Below are 18337 nucleotides of genomic sequence, written 5' to 3'. Positions count from 1 at the left end.
TATTAGGCAAGTAAGAGTGGAAGTAGATTGCCAGACCTTTCTTATATATATCACACATGTACTGCATACACACCTAAGGACAAGTTCAAGTCACTGATCCACTTAATGAACTTTTTTTTGTTGGCGGTAATGTGGGAAGAGACTAAAAAAATCCAGAGAAAACCCATGCAGACACATGGTGGACATTCAAACTATACACAAAGGTATCCCAGCCAGGAGCGGCCTTAGGTCAACTGGTGCCCTAGGCAAAAAGGCTCCATGGCGCCCCCCCTCACCAAACCACCCGGTGCCCCCATCCTGGTCTATCTACACCAAATAAACACTGAAAAAGCACCCCTGCTAGAGTGGCGCCCTAGGCGGCCGCCTAGTTGGCTTATGCCTAAGGCCGGCTATGATCCCAGCTGAGAACTGAACTTGAGAACCTCTTGTTGTGAAGTGACTGTGCAACTCACTGTGTCACTATACCACAAAAGTCATACTTAGCCAAATAGAAAACTTTTCAGTGTGGTCTCCTTTTCTTTCCTGTAGTACTACAGTACCTTTCAAAATGTTTGAACAGGGCCTACTCTACCTTTCTGTTAAGTGCATGTCTTCAATTCCAGCTTGTTTACCTTTGGACTCCCTCATCTCTTCTGGCTCTGCTGTGAACTTGTTCCTACAAGGATTCTTAAATGTGAGGACCCCCAAGGAGACCCATCTTTCCTTCCTGAGATTTGAACTATGTAACTAGGAAGCCTACTCTTCCAACTTTTAAGCCAGTCAGTTCTTCTGCTGTTAAATTAAGATCTTGAAGATCTTTCTCTTTGTAGTCGTCATTTCAGCCAAAAGAATCTCAGAACTACCAAAACTGATGTTTTAAGTACTACACAGTCTTCTATAAAGACAGAATGGCATCAGGACCAGCCTGTCTCATTCCCAAGATGATTTTGGTGGTTGTCTTGCATTAATGTATTTAGCTCCTTGTTTTTTCACTTGTGTGTTGTATTTTGCAAATATTTCAGATTGGGTGTTAGATTTACTGCTGTTGTTTTCTTCCTGGCTGGAGTTGCTGAAGACTCTCTCTACTAGGTAAAGCTAGGGGATCAGTTATATTTGTTGGTGAAAAGCTCATGGAAATTAACTGAAGATGATGTGAGTTATTGTCCCTTTCACGGCTGAGTTTCTGCCTGATGTACTAACATGGGAAGTAAACTTGCACTTAGTCTGGGGGTGTCTGCTTTTTAAAGTCTGTCAGAAGACTTGATATCTGCCTGCAGTGATGTTGCATCCATTTATGAAAGAACTACAACAGTGCTGAATTATATTAGCATCTACAGTAATGATGAGTATCCTCACACATTCATTGGCCTCAAACAACTGCTTCAGATGGCATCCCACCCAGCAAATCTTTTACTTAAAGAGAATCTGCTGTCCTGGCAATAAAAATTGATTCCACATTGTGACAGAAAGCCTTTTAACCTGCCTGTCTTCAGGTAATCTAAATTAAAAAAAAAACAGAAGGCCTGCTACAAAACTGTAAATTGTAAAATTGTATATCCAAAATCCTGTTCCATTCCATAGTTGCTTCATGTACATTATTTGTTTACAATAGTCTTCTTTTATTACTTAGCCAAAGTTCAGCACAGTAGCCTACATTTGTGTTAACAGTCTGCCACTTCAGGCTTCCTCAGCATCCCATACCTCCAGTCTGGTATTAAATCTTTATCAGTAAAAAAAAACATATTCCACCACCAAGAAATAGTAGCTTCTGTGAGAAAACTATATTTGCAGAACTTGATATGTATGTCCTCTTGTACAGTTTTCTACAATGACAGGGAATCAGTCAAAACAATGTTTTTTTGTGTAATCTTAAAGCAGCATATTCTTTTTCTCTCACACTGTAAGTGCAGGTCCCAGTCAACATTTTGCAAACAGAAATAAATAAAAAAGACTTCTATACACCGTTCTTACTATCCACAGAGAATGCTACCTGTAGGTATTCACAAAGACATTAGGAAGACTGGCCTACTTTGTTATTTCAAGAAGGAAGAGAAAGGCACTCCCTCTCTCTGAGCAGAACCCTTAATCTAACTCACTTATTGTAATCCCTCTTATGATAAAAGCAGTAAACTGCTAGCAGTCACTATCATTCTGTATTCCACAAGAGTAGCTGCCACCTTAGCTGTGTATTTTAAAAGTGATGGAGCCCTGGCCATGACCCAAATGACTTGAGACTGATTAGCAGTCCCAGACCTGGAGAAACCAACTGTGTGTGTGGGGGGGCAAGAATAAAAGTCACATCCTTCTCAAAACTCTCTGGGCGAGATGGTAAGGGATAGATGCTTATACTATCTGAGGTCCTCATGGGAGATCAGAGGGCCAACAGAGTCATTTATCCTAAGGGAAAAACAAGGCTACTGTAGGCTTATGTCATTTATGGAAGTGATTAATAATATCATGTAATACCCACTCCAAGTCTAACCCCCAGTGGCATTGCTGAATATGTACGAGGAAATAGCAAGATATAATGTAAAAACTCGGTTCCCCTGCATGGATGATGTCACCACTCTTGGCACACTTGCGTTTCATTCCTAGAGGAAAGAATGGACCACAGGACTGTTGACAGTAAATGTAGAACACTTTTTTTGCACTGCTGTGAGAGGTTTACATTGGCAGTGTAATTTGACAGCTAACTTTTGGGTACCTAAGCGACAGTCAAACTACAGTGTATTTCACTGGTGCTGCATAACTAAAATGACAGAAATATAACTAAAAACGAGGCAAATGTAATGCTTATAAGAATGGTTATGGAAGAAATATAATGAAACTGACAGAAACATTATACTTATGAGGACAGTTAACATTTTCTTTGATTAAACACTCTAAATGTAAATTGACAAATTTGTAAAATATTTAGATTAGGGCTGCTAAGTGTCAGGAACTGGACAAATGTAATTGTTATTTTGTGTTAATTCCATTTGTAGGAGGGGGAAGGCAAGCACTCCCCCAACACCCAACCTAGTACATATATATTTTACTACTGAATTACAATCAAAGTGATGTGTTTTGTAACTATTAGCCTTCTGCATGTAGCCTGATCTCATATAAAAATAATACCAAGTAGAATCACTTTAATGTTTCACATACACTGCATTTTTAGATTTGGTTGAACCTCTCTGAAACAGGTACAGACCTCCCTAGGAAGGTACAACTCACCATTTGAGAATTCCTGCTCTACGATCCTAGCACCACTGAAGGACAGAACATTTTGGAACAAGGGAGTACCAGTTCATGCCATGGTCATAGCAGCAGCCAAGAAGAAGGAACTAGTGTAGCAAAGTTCCTCAGTTCACCCCCCCCCCCAACAGGGAGTCTAGGTCACTGGACAGATTTAGGAAGTGTGCTTATGCTTTGGCAACCTTTGCACTTCAGTTGTTGAATTATTTGACACACTTCACGAGACTTTGGAGGGATTTGATTAAGGAACTTACCAGATCCCTTAATGAGACCATATCCTCTGAGGCAGAGAGCACTGTTGCCTCACAGTTGGCTACCCTTCAGTTCATTTCAAACTTGTCCATGAGGCTCATTTCCCATGCAGCTGAAGGTACCTCATGGGTAGCAGGTTCAGGCATTCCTATCAGAAGACATGCCTAGATGTGCTTGTGTTATTTTGTGGAACCCTTCAAATCTTCCTTTGTCAATGCTCCTTTTGATAGAAGTTCCTTATTTGGCCCCAAATACACACTCTCTAGGTGTGAGCAGGAAGGGAAAATCCTGTCTGCTGTGGAAGTACATTTTTCGACCCCTCAAAGGACCTTCTCTAGAAACTAATGAGGAGGGTGGAAAATGTGGTTAAAAAAATCCCAGCCCACCTTCTAAGAGCCACGTGGAGACAGTTCCCCTAGGGGCAGGGGGGGGACTCCAATGGAAGACACAGCCCCCATGGCAGAAATGGTCCGTATAACCAAGGGTCCAGAGATGCCTTCTCTGACAGGTCTAATCAGCACTTCTGAAAAAAGGCCCAACTGTCCATCTCTGGAGGCAGTCAGGGTCATTCATCACTGCATGAAAAAGTCTGGTAAGAAATTATAAAAATTCATGTGTGTGGAGGATAATATCCAGAGGTTATATAATACCCTTTTCCCTTCCACCCCTGCTAGTAATAAACAAAATCCCCAATGTTCCACCCAATATGAGGGAGGCAGCAACAATAGAAGTAAACAAGCTGCTAGAAAAAAAGAGTCATCCAAGGGGTCCCTCCACACCAGAACAAGTCCGATACTATTCAAGATTCTTTTTAGTGCCAAGCAAAACAGGGGACTGGAAACCAATTTTGGATCTCAGCATTCTAAATCAATTGGTTCACTACAAAAGTTCCAGATGGTCATGGTTCAGTCCATTCTGCCTTTTCTGCACAAGAACGACTGAATATGCTTGATAGATCTTCAGGATGCATACTATCATATCAAAATGAACAGACGATCCAGGAGATATCTACACTTCCAGCTGGGAGCCAGTCATTACCAATTCAGAACTATACCGTTTAGTCTCAGCACAGCCCCCAAAGAGTTTACCAAGTGTATGGCAGTAGTAGCAGCTCACTTGAGACTACAGGGATTCTGGGTATTTCCATATCTGGACAACTGGCTCATAACAGCTCCTACCAAGTGTCATCTGATTCTGTCTGGAGACTGTGGACTCCAGTTATGCTTTCACCTGGGAATTTCAATCAGTTACAACAAATGTCATCTTGAACCAACACAAATATTGGAATTCATCAGTGCCTCACGCAGCATAGTCACAGAAACAGCTTCTCTCCCTCAGTCCAGTGTTCAGTCTAATCAGTTTCAGGTCAGAAAAGATCATTCAAAATTCTTTTCTTTCAGCTCAACTGATCCTCCAAGCTTTGGGTTCCATGTCAGTGGCAATCATTCTGGTACAGTTGGTAGGTACCATGTTAGAATTCTTCAGTGGACACTCGCAACTCAATGGTCCATTCTCCATCAATCATTATCCAGTCAGATCAAAATAACACAAGCTTGCAAAAATTATCTTCTATGGTGGATACATTCCTCTCAAGTACAAGAAGGTCATCCCTTTCTTCTTCCCCAACCCAAGGCCATATTGACCATGGATGCCTCCCAGATCGAGTGGGGGAGGGCACTACTTGGGAAGGACAGTCCAAGACACATGGTCCCACAAAGAAGCCAAGAGGTGTATAAATGTCCTGGAAATGAGAGCTGTCCTTCTACCATTGCAGGCCTTTCTAGACACTCTCTTTGTCAAGAAGCTATGAGACTGTGGCAATGGGTGATCTCATCCTATCAATTTCTGATAGCAACACACATTTCAGGGACATCCAGGGTGACTGCAGACAAGTTAAACAGGTCTATTCTAATTCCTCATGAGTGGTCCATCAATATGAAGATTGCAGAAAAGATTTTCTGTTGACGGGGACAGCCATGCTGCAACCTCTTTGCATCTCCACTCAACAACAACTGCATCAGGTTCTTTAACCTGATCCTCCCTATGGGGGAGTCACCAAGGGACACTCTACTTCACGATTAGCTCCTGGTCTCCTTTATACCTACCACCATTAACCCCAATCCCCAAATTTCTTCAGAAAACATCTCAGTTGAAGAGCATAGTTATCCTCATTGCCCCTTACTGGCCTCGTCAGATTTGGTTTCCCTTTCTTTGGCCTCATCTCCTTCATCCTCCATAGATCCAGACCTACTATCTCACTTGACAGGCATGATTCATCCGGGCTTTCCAGGCCTAAAATTGACCACATAGTTTCTTCAGTTCTCTTGATCACTAGATAGCCCAGGCTCTCCTCCTCTGTCCATCACATTCTTTTATCATCCCATAAAGCTTCCACTAGGAAACTTTACAAAAGTAAATGGAAAAGATTTGTCATTTGGGCACAGCGAAAGAATTTAGATCCCTTTTCATCACCTGTTCCTAAAGTTCTTGAATTTTTGGCTTCAATTTTCAGTGCAGGTGTTAACTCTTCCACTGTAAAAGTGTAATTAGCTGCCAGTTCCAATTTTCATATAGGCGTAAATAATGGTTTACTATCAGTATTGCGAAAGGCTAAACATATTCCGTTTGCAATATCGAAGTAAACCACCGATAGACACATTTGAGTCAATATTGTCACCGAAAGCATCATGTGATATCCATATAGGAGCTGATGTAAATCAATATATGACCTATCATGTTTTTGCAGGGGGGCAAACCCCCCTGCACCCCCTCCCGCTAATAATATATTCCATCTCTGAGATTGCACTACAGTGGAGATATGGATGAATTTCCAATCCCCACTGTACTGCGATCTCCATACAGTTTGTTGAACACTCATGCGAATGCACTACTGCACTGGCATAAATGTGTTTGACTACCCCATACACTTGACATTGTGTAAACGACAATCTGATTTTTGGCAGCATACGTGCCGACAGCTTGTTGTTCGCACAATTGATAGCAAATTGTAAATAACTCATCTTTATCATTCCCCAAACTTTGCAAAGCTTTTCTAAGCAGAACTTTCCTACTTAGACACCTATTAAAAGAGCCCACTCCTCCTTGGGATTTGAACATTGTTTTGCAAACGTTAACACAATCAGCTAAGTGTGAATTAAAATTCTTGACCTGGAAAACTATCTTTTTAGTGGCTATTACATCTGCCAGAAGAGTATCAGAATTACAGGTCTTGTCATCCAAACCTCCTTATTTGATTTTTCATAAGAGTAGAGTATCCTTATGGACCAATCTTTCCTTTCTTCCTAAGGTGGTGTCAGAATTCCATATTAATCAGGTTATCAACCTTCCAGTCTTCTGTACAAAGTTCATAGGATCATAGGAGATTACTAGGCTATTGGACCTGAGGCCCTTATAAGCCTAGCCAAGAGTTTAGCCCATGTTTAGGCAAGTCAGCACTCAAAGCCCCTGAACAGCAGGGGCACAGGTGGAATCCAGGGGTGTATTTTCTGTTTCCCATCTAGTTATCCAGGTTGCGCTTAAAAAGGTATAATGAGGTACTCTACTTGATGTGGAGAGGGAGTCTATTCCACAGATGGGGGAGTCTCTGGGACACAAATCTGTCCTTCCAACAAGTCCTACTAATATCACAGACCAGGTTGAGATTGCGCGTACTGGTTGCACGAGTGGAGCTTGACTTATGGATATGCAGAAGTCCCATCAAGGCGGGGTCTGAGATTGCTTTGTATGCCAGACAGAGGTCACCTCTAAGGAGTCTGTATGAAACTGAGTAGAAAGACAGGGCTTTTAGCCTATCTGTGTAGGGTATATGTTTGAGGTTCTGGGTTCTCCTGGTGAGGAACCTCTGTGGTCTCTCCAGCTACTGCATGTACTTTGTGAGGTACATGGTGAAGGGGGTGTTGTACTCAGTAATTGGCCTTATAAGGGAAGAATACAGGGATGTTATGACCTCTTTGTCCCTGGATGAGATACCCTTACTTATGAGGTGGGCCATGTATAAAGGTTTCTGTACAACAGAAGCAACATGGTGGTCAAACGTTAGGTTGCTATCAACCTGGGTGCCCAAATCCCTCACTACTGATTGTGTACTTAGGACGTTGTTATTAATGTGATAATATGTGGGGACGTCACTGATAAATTAATTGTAGATGTTTAGATGTCTGTGCTGAATGCTGTCTGTCTTGTAGAAAACCAAAGTATGATGACTGCACATAAACTTTGCAGATTATTAACCTTTTAAACTGTGCACAGTAACTATTAAAATAACTGTCTATATAACAGACGAGATGTACAATACTGTTTAGCTTGCAAGGTTTAATGTCTTCAGGTTTCTTTTCAATACAGCATAAATGATGTTCTCCTTGAAGCAGCTCTAGCAGATCTCCATAGAAATCAGATTACATCTCACATATATACATTCTTATAAAAGCAGGGTTTTGGGAACTTTCAAAGTCATTACTTTGGTATTTAGGGGGTCTTTTCTGGTCTGTGTGAAAATTGTCTTTGGATATCCCCGCACTTGATGTCATGCAGTCTGTTAATAAGCTCCTTTGTGTTCTTGTTTCAAGGTGAATTACGTAAGAATTCTTTCCTCGCACCTGGATCCTTATCTGTAGTCCTTGAAGCATGTCCCAAACACTGAACTGTCAGCTTGTCTCAAGTTGTACCAGACTGTTACATTACATAAATGAATCCCGCTTTATTTATTTGTTTTTTTCCTTGCTTTCAGCTAAGAACAGTTTAACCCTTTAATATATGTAGGCTAGCAAACAGAAATACATGCATCTAACTGACTATATTATTCCTACATATATTATAGCAATAGACGTGTATATGCATTTAACTAGCAAATAGATGTGCACATGCATTTATATATTTTTAAACATATCTAACAGTCACTCTCCCCAAAAGGGATGATGATGCATTTTTTGGCATTCAGCTTGAGGCCATGTTTCTAGCACCAGTCATTTGTTTGGGTGAGACCCTCTTGGAGGACATCCACATCACTCGGGGAATTGATGACTGCGCACAGCTTGCAGTTATCTGCAAACTTGGTCAGCCATAGCCCACTGGTTTTGGCCTGCACCTCAGAGAAGTATATCCCAAATAACAGAGGACCCAAGACTGATCCCTGGGGTACGCCACTTGTTACGGGTCTACTGCTTGAGGTGGCTTCCCCTATTTTGATTAGGTGGGTTCTGTCAGTGAGCCAGTTTGCTACCCATCTGGTAACATATGGATTGATGCCTAGTTGAGAGAGTTTATCTACTATGCCCGAGTGTGGAATAGTGTTGAAGGCTTTGGCCAGGTAAAGGTAGGCAGTGTGCACCATCTTCCTCTCATCCATGGCTTTGGTGACTGTCTCAAAGAAGTCGACCAGATTTAACAGACATGACCTCCCTCTTGACAAAGCCAAACTGTGTGGAGTCAAGTCTTTGGAGGTTGCTAATGTCCCTGTTAATGAGGTCCATGATAATCTGTTCCATAGCCTTGCAGATCAGGCTAGTGAGGCTGATGGGTCTAGAATTTCCTGGATTGATGGAAGCTCCACCTTTGTGTAAAAGGATAACAGTAGCTATCCTCCACTCGGCTGGGACAAAGCCAGTACTTGGGTGCCTAATGGTGCTGCAAGTTCATGCCTGAGTTTATGTAGGATGCAGCCTGGGATGTAATCGGGTCCCATGGAGGCTGTATTTTTTGCCTTTGAGAGGGCAGTGATGACTTTTTCCCTAGAGATAAGGAGTGGGGGGCAGGTACTGGGGATGTCCTGATTTACTGATGGGGTGAACAGAGGGGAGAAGTTTTCACTGAATCTGTCAGCCAGTAGATTGGCTATATCTACAGCATTTGTGTATGCGGTGTCCTTGACCACCAGTTCTGAACAGATCTGGGTGCTTCCTTTGAGATTGCTGACATATGTGAAGAAGGCCTTATGATTGTCTCTAGTAGTTGTGGCCAATTTGGACTCGAAGTTGGCTTTAGAGGATTTCACTGGTGCTCTTATTTGCTTGTTCAGGCTAAGGAGAGATTGCTTTCAGTTGGGCACCTGCTCCTTCTTGGTCCTGGACAGTAATTTTTTTACTCTTGTTATATGGTTTATTTTTATTTATAGCAGATGCCCACCTCTTTAGACAGGTTTACTCTTCTTTGCGGAGGATGATATTGTCCTGTCAGTTATTCCTGATTCCATGCATCTATATAAATGCTTGTATAGTACTTTGATGTAGATTTGGACATTGGTGCCAGTTCCTACAGTGGGGGAGGGGGCTGTGAACATGTTTATACCATCCCTCAGGAGGTTGTAATAAGCTTTGGAGAAGTTTTTTTGTTTGACCCTAGCTAGATGGGTTCAGGGGAGATGGTGACTTTGAAAATGACCACTTTATGGTTGGATCTTACCAGGGAGGATGATACCATAGGGGTGCTGCAGTGGTTACTCATGTCAGGTAATACCAAGTCCAAGATATTATCACCTCTTGTGGGGGTGTCGACTAGCTGTTCCAAGGCATTTGCATTGATAAAATTGAGGAATCTCTGGACATTTGTGTTCTGGCATGAGTAGTTTTTCCAATCTATGGTTGGGTAATTAAAGTCACCCAGGATCTGGGTAAAGGGTTGAATCTTGATAGATTTGAATAGGTCCAGATAGGTGGCGTGGGTATCTTGAGTAAAGTTTGGGGGCCTGTAGCTAACTATAATTTGAATAGGGGTCTTGTCAATGGTTAACTGCACCTGGAGTGTTTCCTATGCATCATACTGTTTGACCAGCCTGGAGGTGTGTTTGTCTTTAATATATATTGAAACTCTACCTCCTTTGGCTTTATTGCCCACATTTTGGGGTCTGAATGTTTGATAGGATGAGTAAACAGGTAAGGCTGAGGTGCGCTTTGCAGCTTTGAACCAGGTTTTTGTGACTGCACAAATGTCAGCATCTTCCAGGATTAAGAATGCTTGCAATGAGTGCACTTTCATGTTTAGACTCCTGGTGTTTAGCAGCATGACCTGTAATTTGTGTTTTGTTGAAATTTTTGTGTTGGTAGTATCCACCTCGTGACTTTTCCTAAAAAAGGTACTATGGGGGAGGCAAGGCCCTTTGCCAGAAGCTTGAAGCCCAAGTGAGATAGATGCAGGCCATCTCTATCAAAGCATCATGGTCTGTCGATCATATCTTCCTAGGCTGGCAGGTACTGGATCCCCCTGGAATGACACCAGAAACTAAGCCAATTGTTAAAGTCAATCATTTTCTGTTTGTATTGAGGCATCATTCTTGGTGATGGTAGAATGCTGCTGAAGGCTAGGGACATACCTGCCTGGGACACATATTCAGCGAACTCAGTCATGTCTCTCTTCATATAGTCCAGGGAGGTATGTCTCAAGTCGTTCAAGCCATCATGGACTATGACAGAGTCATAACAGTACCTGTTGTGGAGAGACTTGAGTGTGTGTGTGATATGGTGGATTCTGACACCTGGCAAACAACTAACCGTGATTTTCTCCTTATCCAGTCTGGTGAGAGGCACATCTGTGTGTCTCACAATGGAGTCTCCTATGACTAATACATTGGGTTTATGGTTAGGCCTTAGTGATTGTGAGACACTGGTGTGTGGACTATGCATGGTATGTGGTGTGGAGGGTTGTGTAGTTTCTCATGTGTTTTTGCTTCTGAGGTCTCCAACGTTTGGATTTGTTTTTGTTGAGAACCTCTACATATATGAGTGTGTGTTGTGTAGTTGTGGGTGGTGTTTGAGGTGCAGTTATTGTATTGACAACCTTCTCAGTACCAGATATACTGGCTTGTGAGGGAGAGAGCATAAACTCTAGCGTCTTTATATAATTGCATTTCTCACAAATTGTGTTCCTAGGTGGTAGTAGTAGATGGTTATCCATATACATGAGGCAGTTGCTACACTGTCTCAGGATGGCCATATCAATAAGGCTGGCAGGAGAAACCGTAGAAAATTGTCCATCCATATTTGTCAGAATCTGAGGGAGAGAGGTGAGGAAGAGCTAAGGGGTAGGCCAAAAGTCCAAGTGCTTAAACCAAAACTAAGAGGCTTAGAATAACACTTAAAATTTAAGCAGGCTAAAACAAGCAGTAAGAAATGCAGCAGAGAAGATGCAACTGAACACTTTAGAGAACAAGTAGCAGAAAAACAAGATGAAGTAATAGAGTTGGAGGAGGAAAACACAAATACTGTAAAAGTAGCTGAATAAAGTCTTTTTTTTTTTTTTTTAGTAAAGTGGAAAGCAGGTAATTCACGGTTTAGAAACTAAGGCTGTTGGCCTTCCCAAATGTTCTCTCTGTATTAGGTAGCATGAACTAATGACACTGGACAAGGAGGAGTGCCCCAGATCAAATTTACAATAGGAGCGGGCAACTGCAAAGCCAGAAAGTATACTACAGCTACTAGCTACACTATTTTAGGCAGAAAACACTACAGAAATGTTTATCACAGCAGAAAAACAACAGTGAGACACTAAATGAAAGTTTTAAACAAATAAAGTAGCAAGGAGACTCTAGAGAATGCTTTTAATTGGAAACAAATCAGTTATATGATACACTCCTTGGCAGGAAATCAGAGCAAACAAACAAATGCTTAACAACTGGAGAAAATTTCCAGTTAATACCTTTCACACAGTGAAACTAGCTAAAAAGCTTTACAAACAGTGTGACAGTAACAAAAGTGATTTAACAGGCCCTGTAAGACAAACAATTTGAGTACAATAATGTAGATTAGTTTATAGCAATAAAATATAATAAAAAATAGTAGGCAGCAGAAAATAAAAAGTGCTTACAAATGGTTAGAAAAAAAAGCAATAACTAGTAAAAATAAGCCAAAAAAAAGGATACTTATTTTTATATATCACAGATTAGCGTTGTGGTCAGTGCCCCTCCTCCGTTCAGCTCAGTGTGAATAAACAGAAATCCTCTCAAAGGTAGGGCTTAAATACCAGAAGGTATAACCTGAAACAACTTTAAAAAAGCTCAAAAGAACCAATGAGTGCTTACTCCAAGCGCTAGACCAGCCAACCTTTACCTGTCAGTGGCCAATCAACACAATCCTCTCACTAAAGTGAAGAAAAGCTTCTGCTAATCCAAGATGGCTTGGAACAGTTGCTCAAAACAAACAGCCACTGCAAACAAACAAACCAACAGGCCCTGAGACAGCAAACCTGAATCTGTAAGTACAAATTGTAACACTAAGTCTGTGTTTTGTTTATGGAAAGCCAGAAATCGAATTTAGTATATCATAATAATAATAAAAAGAATGCTACATACGTGAGATATGGAATAAAACATATTTTTTTCTCAAATTTTCAGAGGAAAGAATTTTGGCAAGCATATGAGAACAGACATACACATAGATACCAAAATCCATGGTAAGTAATTTCTTGTTACTTCTTTGTAGGCAGTAGTTTTGTCTTTAGTACCATGCTTTGATATTGGAGTGTAAGCAAACTGTGATTTCCTTGTCTGTTTGTGTTTGTGTATCTCTTAAAGTTATAAAATTAACTGATGTCTTAGCAATCCACTGACAATAGTGACATAATACCATTATACTTAACTGCATCTCTCCTTCTAAGTATTGCCATGTAACCTATGGATTTGAGAATTTGAAGAGAAAATGAGCAAATACCAGAAATATTCTCTTAAGTAGTTTTGCAGAACTTTTTGTTGAAACCACATTTTTAAAACATGATTGATTATTTACTAATTTCATAACTAAACAAATGGCCTGATCCTTCCGGACAGAACAGTAAATTCATCCATTGCTTGGCACCTATGTTTCTAATGTTAAACCTGTAAATGGCTCATCTCCCAGGCCCCTGCTTGTAAATGTTTCGTCTCCCAAGCCCCTTATCAAGGGTACCAGAACGTTTTGGTGATTTGTGATGCATGGCTAGGCTTAAAAAGGCCCTTGTGGTTGTTAACCTAGTAAACACCTATGAACCTATAAAGGATAATGCTATCCAAATTTCCAAAGGTCAATTTTGTTTTTTTGAATCACATTTTCCTTCTATTTAATTGAACCCAAGAATTAGATACAAAGAAAATTAATTTTTTCTTGAAGTTGTTTCTCTATAAACCACTCTGTGTGTGAAATATCACATTATTTCTTTTTAGTATTCATCTCACCTTTATCTGTTTTGAAGGATGGAATATTTAGCATTCAGTAGGTGGACACCTGCAACATAATTAACCACACTGATATATAAGGTGCTACTGAGTAAACTGCTATACCATTTGCTAAGGTGGCAGCATGTGTCTAAACCACTTAAAGTTATATGATATCCCACATGCACTTAAAATTATGGAATATTAAAGACATGCTGTTTTATACATTATATCCTTCCCATGAGCTACATTATATCCCTCCATGAGGATTGTTTGCGATAATAAGAGTATATATATATATATATATATATATATATATATATATATATATATATATATATACACACTTATATTATTATGTACTATATTGTACTAAGCTGTACTGTACTACGGACAATGCTAATAGTCTAGGGATGTCACATGATGTACATACATGCATACATCCTTTCTTAGAATTAAAAAAAAGTTATGTAAAACATGCAAAATAAATACAACATTACGACTCAGTCTTTGCTGTCATAGCATGTTACACAATCAGCCAATTTAATTGTTTTAATATCTGCCATACTTTGATGTTTGGCAGCTGGCTTAGAGGATTAAGGAGCTTCTAATGAGATGATTACTGCGGCCCAGTGGTGCAAAGTTTGATTTCCTCAGCCTCCACTGCCTAACTGTGTGACTATTTAACCAGACACCACCCCCAAGCTGAGTCTGAAAAAGGTCCATAGAGATAAGTACACTACCCAGAAAACAAATATAAATAAATAAATTGCAGTTTCTAGGAAATGAAGTAGTAGACATGCCTGACTCTGAAGACACATCCAGTAACATAATGTGACAAAATGCCATTATTAGATCTGGTAAATTAATTATTAGCCGTAACAGCAACATTTTCAGAATGGTATATGTGACTCAGACTCTAGAACATTTTCAGTCTGTGGAAAGTACTTCACTAAACTGCGATGAAAACAGTCCAGTTTTGTATAGATGTGTTCCATTCCTCCTTAGGAGTAGACCATTCCATGTTTTCATAATGCAGACCTTGGCATATTAGTCATATCAACAACTATTGCTACAAGTGTTTTCCATTTGGATTCAGTTCAGCATTCAAACTCTCTGTCATGGTCACAGCATTAGTGATGACTTGGCTGACGTTTGGTAGCAGAATTTGTGATGTTCATCAGTAGATCATTTTTGGAGTAACCTAAGTTGCATAGATTATGTCCTGCCAAGTACTGGACCAACTGGTTAGCTTCCAAAGCTTTAGGGCATCTTGCATGCACCCTAACCACTGAACAGCTCAAAGAGAGTTGTATAAAGTCAGCTGATATGGTGCCAAACCTTCAGCCTTTTCCTGCCATTGAAGTGCGCTCTTTCCTGCAGGCTTCAAGTGATTGATGGCCAGCTAGCGCTTCATCGAGGCCAAACAGATAAGTACCATACTGGGAAAACCTTCCATTTTATCAATTTTTGTGAGCAAAAGTTTACCTTTTTTGTCAAAATTTGTGACTAGGTGCTACAGCAAGTGTCTTTAGTGATTGTCACTGAAAATCTGGACCTCAAAAATTACATTTTTAGTCAGGAAGTAAAACCAGCTTATCATGGCTCTCCTAAAAACTTGTCAGATTCTTTTTTCGGAAAAGACATGGACATGGATCCCAGCTTCTTGGTTGTTCTCTCCTCAATGTGTAGGAAGAAAAAAGTTGTACATGAGGCTTTGGTCTTGATTCCAGCTTCCTCTTTACTTCAACTGCTAGTGATTGACTCTGTATGGTCATTTCGGGTTCCTTGGACTGCTAATCAGTTTCTTTTGGTCCCTCTGATGTTGCTCCTCAGAAATCTGCTAAAGACCAAGAGGCAGGCATGTCCTCCATTGCTGTTCAGCTGTCCTTTTTGGACAAAGTAGAACCTGTTTTGTTGATAATGGTGGAGGGTGTAGATGTTGTTGCTTCATGAAGCTGCTCTGAGGAGCTTGATTCTCAGAGAAAGGACCTGGTCTTCATGACACACTGTCTCTGAGGGGAGAGGGAGTCTTCCAAGAAAACAAAACAGAAAGTTGAGCATTTTTCTTCACCTGTGCCACATTGGGCTGACAAAGAGGATTAGATGGGCTTTGCTAAAGGATTATTTAAAGAGTGGGGAAGCTGACTCTTAGGAAAGTTTTTCTTCTTATTCCATACCTGAAGAGTTCTCTTTTTCACATACTGTTGCCAGAATTTTCTTGGGTGGCAAAAGCCAGGGAACCTTTTTGGCTAGGCTTATATAGGCCCCAGGACCAATATCCTATTACATACCTATGAACCTATGGACCTATGAATGAAGGCCTTATTTATGTCGGAACAGAAAGAAATACAAGAGACCAAGCAAAGATATTATGATTTGCTTCTGGTGGATTTTCCTCAACCTTTTGCTGTTCCTCCTGTTTTACCAGCCTTAGAGGATGACATTTTGCCAGCCTACAGTTTGCCTGAGAGTCAGCCACAGTGGAGCCACCTGCCCCTTGAAAATCAGATAAATTATACAAGGTTCCCCAGACTCACACATTTCTTTTTTCAAATCTTACATCTAACAAACCCATCCTCTGCTAAATACCTTATGGCAGTTAACCATATTCCTTCTGAATAATATTGTAAAGCTTTTGATAGGTTTGGGAAGAAAATTTGTACTACTTTCACATTTGCCTTCAGGATAGTGAATTGTCATGCACACATTTCTAAGTTTCTGCTAGCTTCTTTGGCAATTTGAGAAAGTTAGATCTTAGTTTTTCAGTGAATAAGACATTTCTGAATTATTTATTATATTCAGTGTCTCAGGTAAGCATACACTCTGTAAAATTTTCTTATGATGCTATTAATGCTGCTTCCAGAGCAGCTGCCACTGAGTCAGTGATGAGAATATTTGTTTGGCTATATTCTCAGAATTTCGAAAGGATGTAAACACTGAGCTCTGAAAGCTCCCATGGATAAAGAAGCATTGTTTGGCCCTTCTTCTACTGAGGTCCTTAAAAGATTTGATAAAAGGTGAAAGTTAATTCCACAGGTTACCCAGATTTTTCAGCCATCCATGCAAAAATACAATTGAAACTTTTCTTCTAGCTCAGGTTCCTATTAAAAAAAAACAAAAAACAAAATAAACAATCCCGGCAAGGCTCAGGCAAGCAAAATTTCTAAGAGCAATGACAATGAGATTAAAAGAAGGGAGGATCCTCCCAAAACCAAAGACTATCAAAAAAGCAGACTGACTATATACCCCATCACATTTTACCCTTCCCCACCCTGGCAACCCCAAGTCTAGGTCTTCACTTTCCTTTGTGGTATCAGATAACTTCGGACAATTGGGTTCTGAGAATCATTCAAAAACGCTATAGCTGGCAATGGGATTCTCATCCTACATTTCAAGTGATTCCTCTGCAATCATCTAATCAAACATCCCTGTTTCATCCTATGTTAGATCAAATGTTATCTGAGGGGTTGTAGAATCTGTTTCCTCCAGATCAAATAGGGAACGGGCTCTGTTTAAGAATCTTTCTGGTGCCAAAGGAGGAAGGAACATGGAGATCTGCCCAAGACCTTTCTTTTCTGAACCTTCACATCAAAATCACAAAATTCAAAATGTTCTGTCTGCAGTCTCTGTTACCACTCATTCCTCCTCTCATTTTTGTTATTAATTCTGGATTTAAAAGATGCTTATCATCACATTCCTACTCTCAAAGATTTCAGATGCTTTTTATGTTTTTCTGTGTCCAGCACAAGGCAATCTAAGCAGCTGCCTAGAGACTAGAGTTGGCAGGAGGCCCAGCCACACAATAATCCAGATAATCACTCCTGCTCATACTGTTGCATATACACACACACAAGCAATTATTTCAACCAGTGATATACATAAGCAGCTGATACATATTCATGAATTGGTGCACGTAACCTTTGGGAATTGGCATGGAAATTTGATTGTGAACAAGAAGGGAAACTCCTGTGAATGGGGGAAAGTGAGTATTGAGATGACAGAGAAGATACAGGGAGGTCAGAAAGGAGATATATGTGTCCTGCAAGCATGTAAGGTGCCCCCTTCCAAAAATAAGACAGTATGCTGCATTCAGTAATATTTCTGATTTTAAAGCTGCTGCAACATTTATATTGTCTACAATTATTTTGCTTTATTTACTCCACTAATGAATGAATTGATTCATTAAAAGGCCTGGATAGTGTAATACAGTCTAAATATGTTGCATTTTAGTAGTCTAAACATGTTGCATTTTGGTAATATTTTTTGAAGTGCCTTCTTCACAGCCTCCAATAACTGCAAAGGGGTTAACATTTGTTAGGTCATATAGTCTGCATTACTTGGAGTGATGATCACAACTGTCTGATCTTTGGCATCCATTATATAGTCATTGTTGCTGTACTAAGATGGGATTGTAAAGTATTTCTGCATTTAGTAAAAAACTGTTACTCTGGCAGTTACCACAGAGGACTAAAGCTCTAATTTCTTAATGAGCTGTTTCCTGGGGCAAGGGTGCAGGGTTTGAATCTTTCCACCTTCATTTACCTACTCTGTGACCTTCAGCAATTCACTTAATAAGGCATTGCATTGGGGCAATTGAGAATGTTGGCTAGGCTCCTTAATTATCTCTCGGAATGCATGCCTAATAATCATGAACCTGTTGTTGTTTGCCAGTGATTCCCTATTGCACAGATGATCGGTGGTGGTGTGTATTTAATATAGGTTACCACAAAG

The 18337-nt window shown here is 40.3% G+C and overlaps 1 protein-coding gene across 1 annotated transcript in view; it reads left to right on the top strand.

Moving 5' to 3' along the window:
- Positions 1 to 18337, top strand: part of CCHR2.PART1H4orf45 (chromosome chr2.part1 C4orf45 homolog) — a 1175837-nt gene that overhangs the window by 255989 nt on the left and 901511 nt on the right. Inside the window, exon 2 of the mRNA XM_044063434.1 lies at positions 12809 to 12867. Within this exon, the coding sequence (XP_043919369.1) occupies positions 12809 to 12867 (59 nt within the window). The remainder of the gene's footprint in view (positions 1 to 12808; positions 12868 to 18337) is intronic.

The sequence above is a fragment of the Protopterus annectens genome, chromosome 2.part1 (genome assembly GCF_019279795.1).
Source record: "Protopterus annectens isolate FY-2018-M chromosome 2.part1, PAN1.0, whole genome shotgun sequence".
Taxonomy (NCBI): Eukaryota; Metazoa; Chordata; order Ceratodontiformes; family Protopteridae; genus Protopterus; species Protopterus annectens.
Note: the sequence above shows the minus strand (reverse complement) of the source record. Positions and strands in the feature narration are given on the sequence as shown.